This window comes from Platichthys flesus, chromosome 11 (assembly GCF_949316205.1).
Source record: "Platichthys flesus chromosome 11, fPlaFle2.1, whole genome shotgun sequence".
Lineage (NCBI taxonomy): Eukaryota > Metazoa > Chordata > Actinopteri > Pleuronectiformes > Pleuronectidae > Platichthys > Platichthys flesus.
Genome location: NC_084955.1, coordinates 26,037,414 through 26,049,913, shown reverse-complemented (window position 1 = coordinate 26,049,913; position 12,500 = coordinate 26,037,414). Strand labels below are relative to the sequence as shown.

The window sequence follows — 12,500 nt, the reverse complement described above, 5'->3', positions numbered from 1 at the left end:
ACAGGGGGGAGGAGTTAGAGAGAGCACAGCTGGACATCAGCACCTGGAAACACAGGGGGGAGGAGTCAGAGAGAGCACAGCTGGACATCAGCACCTGGACACACAGGGGGGAGGAGTCAGAGAGAGCACAGCTGGACATCAGCACCTGGACACACAGGGGGGGAGGAGTCAGAGAGAGCACAGCTGGACATCAGCACCTGGACACACAGGGGGGAGGAGTCAGAGAGAGCACAGCTGGATATCAACACCTGGACACACGGGGGGGAGGAGTCAGAGAGAGCACAGCTGGACATCAGCACCTGGACACACAGGGGGGGAGGAGTCAGAGAGAGCACAGCTGGATATCAACACCTGGACACACAGGGGGGGAGGAGTTAGAGAGAGCACAGCTGGATATCGACACCTGGACACACAGGGGGGAGGAGTCAGAGAGAGCAGCTGGACATCAGCACCTGGACACACAGGGGGGAGGAGTCAGAGAGAGCACAGCTGGACATCAGCACCTGGACACACAGGGGGGGAGGAGTCAGAGAGAGCACAGCTGGATATCAACACCTGGACACACAGGGGGGGAGGAGTTAGAGAGAGCACAGCTGGATATCGACACCTGGACACACAGGGGGGAGGAGTCAGAGAGAGCACAGCTGGACATCAGCACCTGGACACACAGGGGGGAGGAGTTAGAGAGAGCAGCTGGACATCAGCACCTGGACACACAGGGGGGAGGAGTCAGAGAGAGCACAGCTGGACATCAGCACCTGGACACACAGGGGGGAGGAGTCAGAGAGAGCACAGCTGGACATCAACATCTAGACACACAGGGGGGAGGAGTCAGAGAGAGCACAGCTGGATATCAACACCTGGACACACAGGGGGGGAGGAGTTAGAGAGAGCACAGCTGGATATCGACACCTGGACACACAGGGGGGAGGAGTCAGAGAGAGCAGCTGGACATCAGCACCTGGACACACAGGGGGGAGGAGTTAGAGAGAGCACAGCTGGATATCGACACCTGGACACACAGGGGGGAGGAGTCAGAGAGAGCAGCTGGACATCAGCACCTGGACACACAGGGGGGGAGGAGTCAGAGAGAGCAGCTGGACATCAGCACCTGGGCACACAGGGGGGAGGAGTCAGAGAGAGCACAGCTGGACATCAGCACCTGGACACACGGGGGGGAGGAGTCAGAGAGAGCACAGCTGGACATCAGCACCTGGACACACAGGGGGGAGGAGTCAGAGAGAGCACAGCTGGACATCAGCACCTGGACACACAGGGGGGAGGAGTCAGAGAGAGCAGCTGGACAGCAGCACCTGGACACACAGGGGGGAGGAGTCAGAGAGAGCACAGCTGGACATCAGCACCTGGACACACAGGGGGGAGGAGTCAGAGAGAGCACAGCTGGACATCAACATCTAGACACACAGGGGGGAGGAGTCAGAGAGAGCACAGCTGGATATCAACACCTGGACACACAGGGGGGGAGGAGTCAGAGAGAGCACAGCTGGACATCAGCACCTGGACACACAGGGGGGAGGAGTCAGAGAGAGCAGCTGGACATCAGCACCTGGACACACGGGGGGGAGGAGTCAGAGAGAGCACTGCTGGATATCAACACCTGGACACACAGGGGGGGAGGAGTCAGAGAGAGCACAGCTGGATATCGACACCTGGAAACACAGGGGGGAGGAGTTAGAGAGAGCAGCTGGACATCAGCACCTGGACACACAGGGGGGGAGGAGTCAGAGAGAGCACAGCTGGATATCAACACCTGGACACACAGGGGGGAGGAGTCAGAGAGAGCAGCTGGACATCAGCACCTGGACACACAGGGGGGGAGGAGTCAGAGAGAGCAGCTGGACATCAGCACCTGGGCACACAGGGGGGAGGAGTCAGAGAGAGCACAGCTGGACATCAGCACCTGGACACACGGGGGGGAGGAGTCAGAGAGAGCACAGCTGGACATCAGCACCTGGACACACAGGGGGGAGGAGTCAGAGAGAGCACAGCTGGACATCAGCACCTGGACACACAGGGGGGAGGAGTTAGAGAGAGCACAGCTGGATATCGACACCTGGACACACAGGGGGGAGGAGTCAGAGAGAGCAGCTGGACATCAGCACCTGGACACACAGGGGGGGAGGAGTCAGAGAGAGCAGCTGGACATCAGCACCTGGGCACACAGGGGGGAGGAGTCAGAGAGAGCACAGCTGGACATCAGCACCTGGACACACGGGGGGGAGGAGTCAGAGAGAGCACAGCTGGACATCAGCACCTGGACACACAGGGGGGAGGAGTCAGAGAGAGCACAGCTGGACATCAGCACCTGGACACACAGGGGGGAGGAGTTAGAGAGAGCACAGCTGGATATCGACACCTGGACACACAGGGGGGAGGAGTCAGAGAGAGCAGCTGGACAGCAGCACCTGGACACACAGGGGGGAGGAGTCAGAGAGAGCACAGCTGGACATCAGCACCTGGACACACAGGGGGGAGGAGTCAGAGAGAGCACAGCTGGACATCAACATCTAGACACACAGGGGGGAGGAGTCAGAGAGAGCACAGCTGGATATCAACACCTGGACACACAGGGGGGGAGGAGTCAGAGAGAGCACAGCTGGACATCAGCACCTGGACACACAGGGGGGAGGAGTCAGAGAGAGCAGCTGGACATCAGCACCTGGACACACGGGGGGGAGGAGTCAGAGAGAGCACTGCTGGATATCAACACCTGGACACACAGGGGAGGAGGAGTCAGAGAGAGCACAGCTGGATATCGACACCTGGAAACACAGGGGGGAGGAGTCAGAGAGAGCACAGCTGGATATCAGCACCTGGACACACAGGGGGGAGGAGTCAGAGAGCACAGCTGGATATCAGCACCTGGACACACAGGGGGAGGGGCCTACTTTACCTCAAGCCCCGCCACCTCCTGGTTGGCGTCCCAGGACCTGCGTATAGGAAACGCTGGAGTGGGCGTGTCCGTCAAGTCGAGGTCACTTCCTACAGACAACGAACTCTGAGGAGACAAAATAAAACCAGATTATTGAACAAAATCACACCAGAGGGAAAGTGAGGAGCTGCAGTTTGTTCTCAAATAACTAATGTTGAACATCTTCCTGTTGGCGAACCTTCAAAATAAAACTGATACAAACCTCTGACGTAGCGTTCACCAGCCGGTCTTTGGCCTTCAGCAGCGTCTCGGCCACCTGCGCTTTCCTCGACTGCCTCTGCTCCGACACTCTTCGTCCTATCCCTCCTCCGGGCCGCCGGTCGTCCACGCTGGCGGCCCGTCGCACCGACACTCGGTGTCTGGTGGGGGTGAGGAGCTGCTGGAGTTTTCCTGCTAGACCCCCGCGGGTCGGGGAGGAGACGTTGTTGTAGTTCTCGTCCACAGCTTCTTTCCTGGCGGACGAGACACGCACTCCTACAGGCCTGGAGGTCAAAGGGCAGACATGGGGTAAACAGGAGCTCAACATGCTCTGGTGCCGAGGCCAAAGCATCCGGTTAGGGTTAAATGTGAGGTTGTCATCGTCATGTGACTATTTACGTATATTTCTGAATTATAATGTAATCTTGACCACTGGTAACTTACAGGGCCCTTCTCCCCAGGGGGCGCTGGAGAGCTGAATGAAACACAGTCATTAAATAATGTGACCACACAGACATGAGGCGTGAACACTGACCTGCCGTCTCTCTCCGCAGGATGACAGCTGCAGTCCGGCTCCGAGTCGGCCGACTCTGCGCACTCTTTGTAGAAGTTGGAGAGGCAGACCTGACTCCGCGGCACCACTACCACGCCGCTAGGGGGCGCTGCAGGCGGAGCGGACGTGTCTCTGAGGCCCAGGGGAGGTTTTCGAGAGACGGCGTCACGGAAGCCGGCGGTCCCTGCGTCATGGAGGACGGTCTTCTTACAGGGTTTGACCTCTGAGGGACAGAGAGGAGAGAGAGAGAGGAGTCAGAACCCGTGTCTAAAAACCAGAGAGAAATTAGAGAGACATCCAGAGGGACATCCAGAGGGACATCCAGAGGGACATCCAGAGGGACATCCAGAGGCAGCAGGACAACGGTCTATCATCGCCACATTTCAGTGAAAGAATAAAAGATGTGAGGAGAGGAGCTGATTGGTTGTTTGTTACGTTAAACCACAGCGAATCAGAAGAGGACAAACATGTCTTCAAACCTAATTTCTTCAAAATAAAACACCAACACTGTCATGAATGTGACGTCCTAGTGTGAAACTGTGATAACAGAGAGATCATGGTGTTGAGGTCCCACCTATACACATGTTCGACCAATCAGGAGTCAGTCACAGCTGTCAATCAAGAGGTCTCAGCCTGTCTTTTTATCAAATAACTCAATAAACCAAACTGATCAGAAACACTGAAAACGTGTCTCTTACTGTCGGACGGCGTCTTCATGCTGTTCAGACTGTTGCTCTTCACCATTGGACCAGTTAGAGACTCGTGACTGGAGCTTTCAGACAGACCGCTCCAACTGGACTGACGAATCAGATTGGAGTGGGGGCGGGGCCTCTGGTCTGCGTCCACCATCATTTCTTATAATCCAAAAAAAGAAAAGGAAACTTTAAAAATGTAAATCGCATTCTCAAACAGTTACCAGGACAACAGAATATCAAAAAGTCGAGTGGGGGATCAAATCAAAACAAGAATATTTAATCAGACATTTACAAAAAAGACCTCTGACCTCCCCGTGACCCCAACGAGCCGCTCTTCTGCCGCCGTTTGATTGGCTGTCTGAACTGGGCCACGGCCAGCAGGACGTTCCTCAGCTTGGCCCAGCGGAGACGCCCGCCCTGGCTGGTAGACGGCCACTTGCTCTCCAGCACTGCCTGAGGACAGAGGACAGAGGACAGAAGACAGAGGACAGAGGACAGAGGACAGAGGACAGAGGAGAGAAGACAGAGGAGAGAAGACAGAGGACAGAGGAGAGAAGACAGAGGACAGAGGAGAGAAGACAGAGGACAGAGGAGAGAAGACAGAGGACAGAGGAGAGAAGACAGAGGACAGAGGAGAGAAGACAGAGGAGAGAAGACAGAGGACAGAGGAGAGAAGACAGAGGACAGAGGACAGAGGAGAGAAGACAGAGGACAGAGGACAGAGGACAGAGGAGAGAAGACAGAGGACAGAGGAGAGAAGACAGAGGAGAGAAGACAGAGGACAGAGGAGAGAAGACAGAGGACAGAGGACAGAGGATTAAACCCCCGGTCGCATTTCTCTCTGTCGCTGCTTGTGCTCATTTTCAATCAAACTGAAAACAGCTTAAAATTCATTCAAAAGACTCTGGTTGTGGACGTCTGGATCTGATCAAACTTAAACTCTCAGAGAAGCCCTGTGTGTGTGTGTGTGTGTGTGTGTGTGTGTGTGTGTGTGTGTGTGTGTGTGTGTGTGTGTGTGTGTGTGTGTGTGTGTGTGTGTGTGTGTGTGTGTGAGGACCTTGTTGTAGTATCCGTAGGTGATGGTGTTGGGTGTGATTCCCGCCTTCTTCATCTCCAGCAGGACTCGAACAGCTAGGACCGGCTGTCCGTACTGACCACACAACTGCATCAGGATGCGGTAACACACCTGAAACACACACACGTACGGACACATATTAAAACGCCACGTTTCCAGTGTCACAGCTTCTGGTTCTGTTCCTGTGCTGCGTTCAGGGACAGTTCAGTTGACTTCGCCCTGAGTGACGTCACTACAGCAGTGACCTCTGACCCCGACTCACCTCGTCCGGCACCACCACTTTGCGGTTCTCCATGTGCTTGAGGACGTCGTAGGCCGTGTGCAGGGCGCGCACCTTGGCGCTCTCCGCCCGGACGAAGGTGGGCAGGTAGAGGAACCAGAGGCCGTAGCAGTGACCCAGCAGACACTTGGACCACATGTCGGGGACCGCCGAGTATTTCTGAGCTCGCTTCTGAGCCAGTTTGATCTCCTGGTGGGAAGAAAATACCAGAAGACTTCAGAAAGACTGTGGACGGCTTCTCTGCCACCTGGACGATGAAGAACGATGAAGAACGATGAAGAACGATGAAGAACGATGAAGAACGATGAAGACGGGGACGTACGCATGTTAACTGACTGTTATTCTGAAACTTACTCAGATTGTGATGTTTACATGAATAAACATCTCATCCACTATGACACACGTTCCATTTTATAACCTGAAGCCGTTTCATCCTCGTTAATGAAACGTTCACATGTCTTTATCTTCTTATTGATTATTCTTAATATGAATTTATTTAGGTTAAGATAATCAGATTATGATTATAAATACATGTCAGTATTTTATTCAGAATATTGTTTCCATGGAAACGTGTCTACTGTTGAACCTCTTTGATCTTTAAAAATGTTTGACATCTAAATGTGGTAATAAAAATCAAAAACCATCTCGTGCTTGTATCTGTGAGATCCGAGAATAAATTAAACAGTCAACGTTTTCCAATCCACCCCCTGTCAGAACGTCTGTGTCTGTTGAATTGATGATGATGAGTGAAATATTGATAATGATTCATTAAAATAAGATGCTCAGGGACCAGCTTCCTCCTCCTCACTTCACTCAGGGGAAACTGGGTCACAGGGTAAAACCAGTAAGAGCTTCTCCTGTTCTGTGTGTTTTCCAGCGACCCATCAGACGTCAGCAGTGCTTCTCACTCTGTTACCTGTTTGGTGCGCCGGGGGGCGGGGCTGCTGGGGGCGCTGCCTCGGGCCGGGACCCGGAGCTGGTCCTGCGGCTGGTCGAAGAGCTCCGGCCTCAGCGTGGGGAACGTCTCGTAGCTGGAGGCACGGGAAAGAGGACAGTGAAGCAGATGTCTGTTTCATGTAGTGGGTCACTGATCGGAGTCCTGCACCTACTGGTTTGATCTTCTCTGTTTTAAAGAGATTGGTCTTCAGTCTGAGAACAGGACTTTTTGATTTCACCTTCAGATTTTGAAATGCTCACACTCAAAAACACCCTGCTTGTGATTTCCTTAAGTTCTTCTCCTCACGCTGCTTCTGAGGCTGGAGCGGTGGTCCTCAACACAGAGCCTGTACCCGGAAGGTCGGGGGTTTGATGCCAGTCTTCCCCATCTCTCCCCATGTCCTGAACCCTGCACTGCCCCTCACATAGAAAGTGCTGCCCAGAATGTGTGTGTGTGACTGGGCAATAAACTGGACCTTGAAGCGATTGAGTGGTCAACAAGAAAAGACTAGAAAATATAAATACAGACCATTTAAAATTTCCCAACCAATAGAATTTCAGATGAAGTGTCGGAGAATAGAGCTCCCCCGCCCTGGCTTCGGTTACTTTGCTGCTGGTGCTGGTTACATCTTATTATTGTTTTTTTAATTTATCATTCCATTGTTTTCTAGGCCTCATGTGTGTTTAGATGTTTCAGACATGATGATGTATTTTGAGTGGATGTATTTGTGAATTTGTCAATTTCACAGTAAATGATTGAATCTTGAATCTCGAGGAGCACAGATAAATGTGGAACTGCACCTGTAGAGGGCAGGACACTCCGACCCGTCCGGTTCCTGTGGCTCCTCAGGAGGCATGATGAAGACTGTGTGTTCTCCACTGTAGGTCTCGTCCAGGTCGATCAGCCTCACCTCCTCCGGCTTCTCCACGTCCACCTGCAGACACAAAGCAGAAAGCATTCACGTGTTTGCTTGGGCTGGTTTCACGTTGTCATTTAGCGAGTGCACTACTTCAACTTCCTGTGATTGGTCAGAAAGTCAGAAACTATCCAAAAAAGAGTTTTCACTCTGCAAACGTTAAAAACAGGAGCAGGATCAATGTGATGCTCATGGAAACATTCAGCTGCGTCACAGCTCAACAGATCCTGGGTCTGCAGGAAATAAGAGTTCTGACCTTCTGGACGCACTCGTCGAAGAACTCCAGGCAGGCGTGACGGTCACTGACGAAGGAGCACTCCTCGATGAACTGAGTGAACATCTGGGTCCTCGTCAGCTGGCTGTAGATCTTCTGCTGCGTCCGATCCCGAGACTTCAGGAAGCCTGCAGCAGGAGGAGGAGGAGGAGGAGCAGGAGGAGGAGGAGGAGGAGGAGGAGGAGGAGGAAGAGGAAAAGGAGGAGGAAGAGGAAGATGAGGAGGAGGAGGAGGAGAAAGATGAGGAGGAAGAGGAGGAGGAGAAAGAGGAGGAGGAGGAGGAGGAGGAGGAGGAGGAGAAGGAGGAGAAAGATGAGGAGGACGAGGGGAGGGAAGAGGAGGAAGAAGAGGAAGATGAAGAGAAAGAAGAAAAAGTGGAGGAGGAGGAGGAAGAGGAAGAAGAGCAGAAGGAGGAGGAATAAGAAGAAGAAGAGGAGGAAGAGAAGAGAAGAAGAAGAAGAGGAGGAAGAGGAGGAAGAGGAGGAGGAGGAGGAAGAGAAGAGAAAAGAAGAGGAAGAAGAAGAAGAAGAAGAAGAAGAGGAAGAAGAAGAAGAAGAAGAAGAAGAAGAAGAAGAAGAAGAGGAAGAGCAGAGGAAGAAGAGGAGGAAGAGGATGAAGAAGAAGAAGAAGAAGAAGAAGAGCAGTGTTAAGTCACAGGAGCTAAACCAGGTGTTTGAGACAGAGGCTGAAGAGAGGAGCTGCAGCGTCTGAAGATGTTTTCTGAACGTCGGATCATAAAAACATTTTACAGTCTTAACACTGATTCAACTGATCAACCGGAGGATGAACAGAATTCTTCTCCTCCTCAACATGCTGTCTCTCCGGAGGCTGAAGGAGGCCTCACAGGGAGAACACCCTGCCGCTGCTCACCCTGCAGGTTGAAGAGGGAACTGCAGTCGGTGGTGGTGTCAGACGGAGCCTGTGTGATCGGCAGCAGGAAGGAGCGGTACCCTCGCAGCAGGCAGCTCATGAAACGCAGGAACACTTCCTGGATCTCCAGCTCCAGCTGCTTCTGACGCCTGTAGATCTGATCGTAGTCCGTCAGCAGGAACTCCAACGTGGCCTCCTCCTGGCCGGGGGTGCAAACTGCAAAGCACCAGATTCAGAGATTTACGTGTTTGTGTGGAAGCTCCGGTGGAAAGTAAAGAAGTACACTGACTAAAGTAAAGTAGAAGTATTTTAACTTTTACTCAGTAACAGTAATTGTGTTTCGCTGTTGTCTCTGAACAACTTTATTTTGAAAGGGCCGGTCGTTGGGTCATGTGACTCACTCTTCTCCAGCGTCCTGTGGAGGCTGGTGAGGGCGTTGAACAGAGTCTTCCCGTGCTTCCTGGGTAACGAGCGCCACGACAGCGGCTTCTTCTCGTCCGACCTGAGACCAGAGGCAGATCATGTTTCATGGATTTCTGCCCTAACCTTCAGTCATGATGAATGATTCAACAAATCGGATCATCTGTGGAGCAGGAAGCGTGAAACGATGGACTCACTGGAAGATGGTGTTGGTGTCCAGGTCGACACACACCACGTCCGTGGGGGGGTCGTACAGGTCGAAGTAGCTGGAGTGGACGCCCACGATGAAGGGCATCGGCGCCAGCAGCACGTCGGCCATCTGCAGCGGACACAGGGGGATGTAGGGACAGAGCCAGCGCAGAGGGAAGCTCATCTGGAGAGACAAGGCAGAGGTCATGACACAGATCTAAACACAGAGCGACTCCTCCTCCCCCTCCTCCAGATGAAGCAGTGCGAGTCTGACCGAGACGAGGGCCTCGCAGACGGAGGTGAGCACGTCGGGCCGCAGCGAGTGCACCAGCAGCTTGTGTTCGGTGAGGACGGCCAGCAGCAGCGTGCAGGCGTTCTCTGGACCCAGGTTCTGGAGCAGCTTCAGGTAACTGGCTCCACTGTCACACACAGGGGGGGGGGGGGGTAGAATCAAAACAACTGGCTGCGGATTTTGGATTCAAGCGGCTGAAGCGATGTTATGTGAAGGAATGTTTAAGTAATTAAAGTAATCTAATGTAATCACATGTACAGTAACATTCAAACAATACAGTACAAAGAAACTGACCTGAGTGGGAGTGGAGATGAGACCGGCTGGCAGAGCAGCAGGTTGTCGTACGGAGAGAGCTACACACACACACACACACACACACACACACACACACACACACACACACACACACACACACACACACACACACACACACACACACACACACACACACACACACACACACACACACACACACACACACACACACACACACACACACAGCTGATTCAGGGAACGATTGAGCTTTTTCATGGAACAAAATATAAATCTATCTGTGGGAATACTGTGATCTATGGACTTCTGTATGATGAGCTCCTGACAGTGGTTTGGATCTCATTTCTAAGTGACCTGATGAGGAGGTGAGGTCACATGGTGCAGGTCTGAGTCGGGGGTGTACCTGAACGAGGATGCGAGGCCGCTGGGGGGAAGGAAACGGGACGTTGTGCATGAAGCTGGAGATGTGTCTGCAGAGAGAGAGAGAGAAAAGCACCATCATCCCAGATCCTTAAATAAATCCATAATAAACTGCTTTAATAACAACGATCGTGTTGAAATCATCTCGTATTTGTTTCAGATAATGTGAGAAACGTTCTGAGCATCTATTATTTATGTATGTTTTGACCTTTCCACATTTATCATTACTATATTTATGTATTTGTACAGTTTTGTTGTACTTGATGCAAGAACAACAAAGGTCCATCTATCATCTATTTATTTCTCTGTCTGTATTTCAATTATTTCTTTATCCATTTTTTATTTTGCCGGTTATGGTCCTCGCTACTGAAACCAAGAATCATCTTTTATAAACAGTCATTAAAACATTAATGCTTGAGAGATACTTCTCCAGCTGGATTAAGGATCAGATCCAGGCGCTGCACTGACTTCTCGAGAGGCAGAACGTGCGGCCCGGAGATGGAGTATCTGTAGATGAAGGTGAGGAACTTCTGGAAGATGGTGAAGAAGGGCCAGTGGGACAAGACGCAGATGCTCTTCTTGGCCTGCAGGCTGCGGCTGGTGATGGGCCGCCGGTCCACCACGCTGAGCAGGCCCAGCCTCACGCTCTGCCGCTCCGACAGCAGCTCCCGGGGGAAGGACTCGTAGAACTGGATGGCCGCTCCGTAGACCTGCAGCACAGGATTCATGGGAGGTGATTCAACTGGAAGGAAACAGTTCTGAAGCCGCTTCTCAAACGAGACCATTCACAGCTCCTCTGGTTTAGATCACGTAAGTGTGGTGGTGTTTTTTTATTGAGCTCCAGCTTCAGCTCCTCTCTTCACGCTGCATCATCTATTCATTTATTGATTAGATAACAAGTTTCATCAGTTCTGTTCAAACTGTGCCTGTTTCTCCTTTGATTTTAAATCCACATGTACACCGGATGAACCTGAACCCCTGTGGCCCCGCCCACCTTGTCCCCGGAGGCGGACGTGAGGACGAAGGTGGAGAAGATGGGCAGCTGGTACTTTGTGTTCAGAGGCCAGCTCTCCACCGTGACGCCCATCGGCAAACAGAAGACCGGCACCGACTCCGGCAGAGGAAACGCCTCCAGGTCCTCCTCCGGGTAGCGGCTGATCAGACCTGCAGCACACACACACACACACACACACAGACACACATACACACATGACTTCACACACATGTTCACACTCAATGGGGGGGGGGGGGGGGGTCCTGTCTGTGATACTGGGTGGTTGTTACTCACTGGCTTCGTAGACCAGCGCGTTGGCTTTGGCCACAGCCCTCTTATAGCACACGTACAGGGCCGGTCCCCACTGCACACAGACAAACACACAACAGCATGACAAACATTTAAAATATATATTTCACATCGTCCATCCGGGTTTTTAATATTCACATTTAAAATATGTACTTCTGAAATTTCACACTGGTGATTTACTTCCTGTTTATTAACCATTTATCAATGTGAATCACTGCATCTCTTTTGTATTTGACAGGTTCTGTCCAATTAGTTATTATTCAACATTAAAGCAACTATTTCAATAACTGATTCCTCGTTTGTCATTTTCGAAGCAAAATCTAGATTTTTCCAGCTTTTCACATGATTTGATGTTTCTGACAATAAACTAAATCTCTTCATCTGGTGACATCACTTTGAGCTGTCAAAGAACTTAACAGTTGAATGATCATTTATAGAGAAAATGATTATTCTACAATAAAGATAATTGCTAGCTGCAGCCCTTTGTCAACATGTATCAACATTTCAAGTGTGTTGTTGGAAATTTTGAGCAGGAATCTTTTGAGATAACGTTCTTCCTGACACAAGCCTTTCTTTCTCACTTCACTGGTTTTCCCCCTTCGCTGTGCAGGAAGTGCTGAGCTTTGATTTCCAGCCGCTTCACGTTAAAAAGCTCAGAACTCTGATGTCGTCATTTTAAACATTACGATGCTGTGACGTCTTTGTGAATCAAGGAAACAAACTAAAAACTTTAAACATTAAACATGATTCATTTCAACACCTCCAGCCTTTCCAGCCTCTGGATCTGAACTCACCATGCCGGTGTTCAGGTTCTTATCGACGCGGCAGAAGGTGTGCGGGGCCACCTCCCCC

General features: G+C 51.6%; 1 protein-coding gene across 2 annotated transcripts in view; it reads right to left on the bottom strand.

Moving 5' to 3' along the window:
• LOC133965067 (DENN domain-containing protein 4B-like) overlaps window positions 1-12,500 on the bottom strand; it is a 27,334-nt gene that overhangs the window by 5,218 nt on the left and 9,616 nt on the right. For both annotated transcript variants that reach the window (XM_062399455.1, XM_062399456.1), the window contains exons 3-22: window positions 12,443-12,500; window positions 11,634-11,703; window positions 11,340-11,509; window positions 10,814-11,055; window positions 10,329-10,395; window positions 9,947-10,005; window positions 9,635-9,779; window positions 9,369-9,544; window positions 9,153-9,253; window positions 8,752-8,967; window positions 7,864-8,009; window positions 7,492-7,625; window positions 6,671-6,785; window positions 5,737-5,943; window positions 5,457-5,585; window positions 4,708-4,852; window positions 4,403-4,558; window positions 3,687-3,927; window positions 3,156-3,435; window positions 2,915-3,019 (exon numbers count right to left, since the gene is read on the bottom strand). The exon at window positions 12,443-12,500 is cut by the window's right edge and continues 198 nt beyond it. In XM_062399455.1, the coding sequence (XP_062255439.1) occupies window positions 2,915-3,019; window positions 3,156-3,435; window positions 3,687-3,927; window positions 4,403-4,558; window positions 4,708-4,852; window positions 5,457-5,585; window positions 5,737-5,943; window positions 6,671-6,785; window positions 7,492-7,625; window positions 7,864-8,009; window positions 8,752-8,967; window positions 9,153-9,253; window positions 9,369-9,544; window positions 9,635-9,779; window positions 9,947-10,005; window positions 10,329-10,395; window positions 10,814-11,055; window positions 11,340-11,509; window positions 11,634-11,703; window positions 12,443-12,500 (2,962 nt within the window). The remainder of the gene's footprint in view (window positions 1-2,914; window positions 3,020-3,155; window positions 3,436-3,686; window positions 3,928-4,402; window positions 4,559-4,707; window positions 4,853-5,456; window positions 5,586-5,736; window positions 5,944-6,670; window positions 6,786-7,491; window positions 7,626-7,863; window positions 8,010-8,751; window positions 8,968-9,152; window positions 9,254-9,368; window positions 9,545-9,634; window positions 9,780-9,946; window positions 10,006-10,328; window positions 10,396-10,813; window positions 11,056-11,339; window positions 11,510-11,633; window positions 11,704-12,442) is intronic.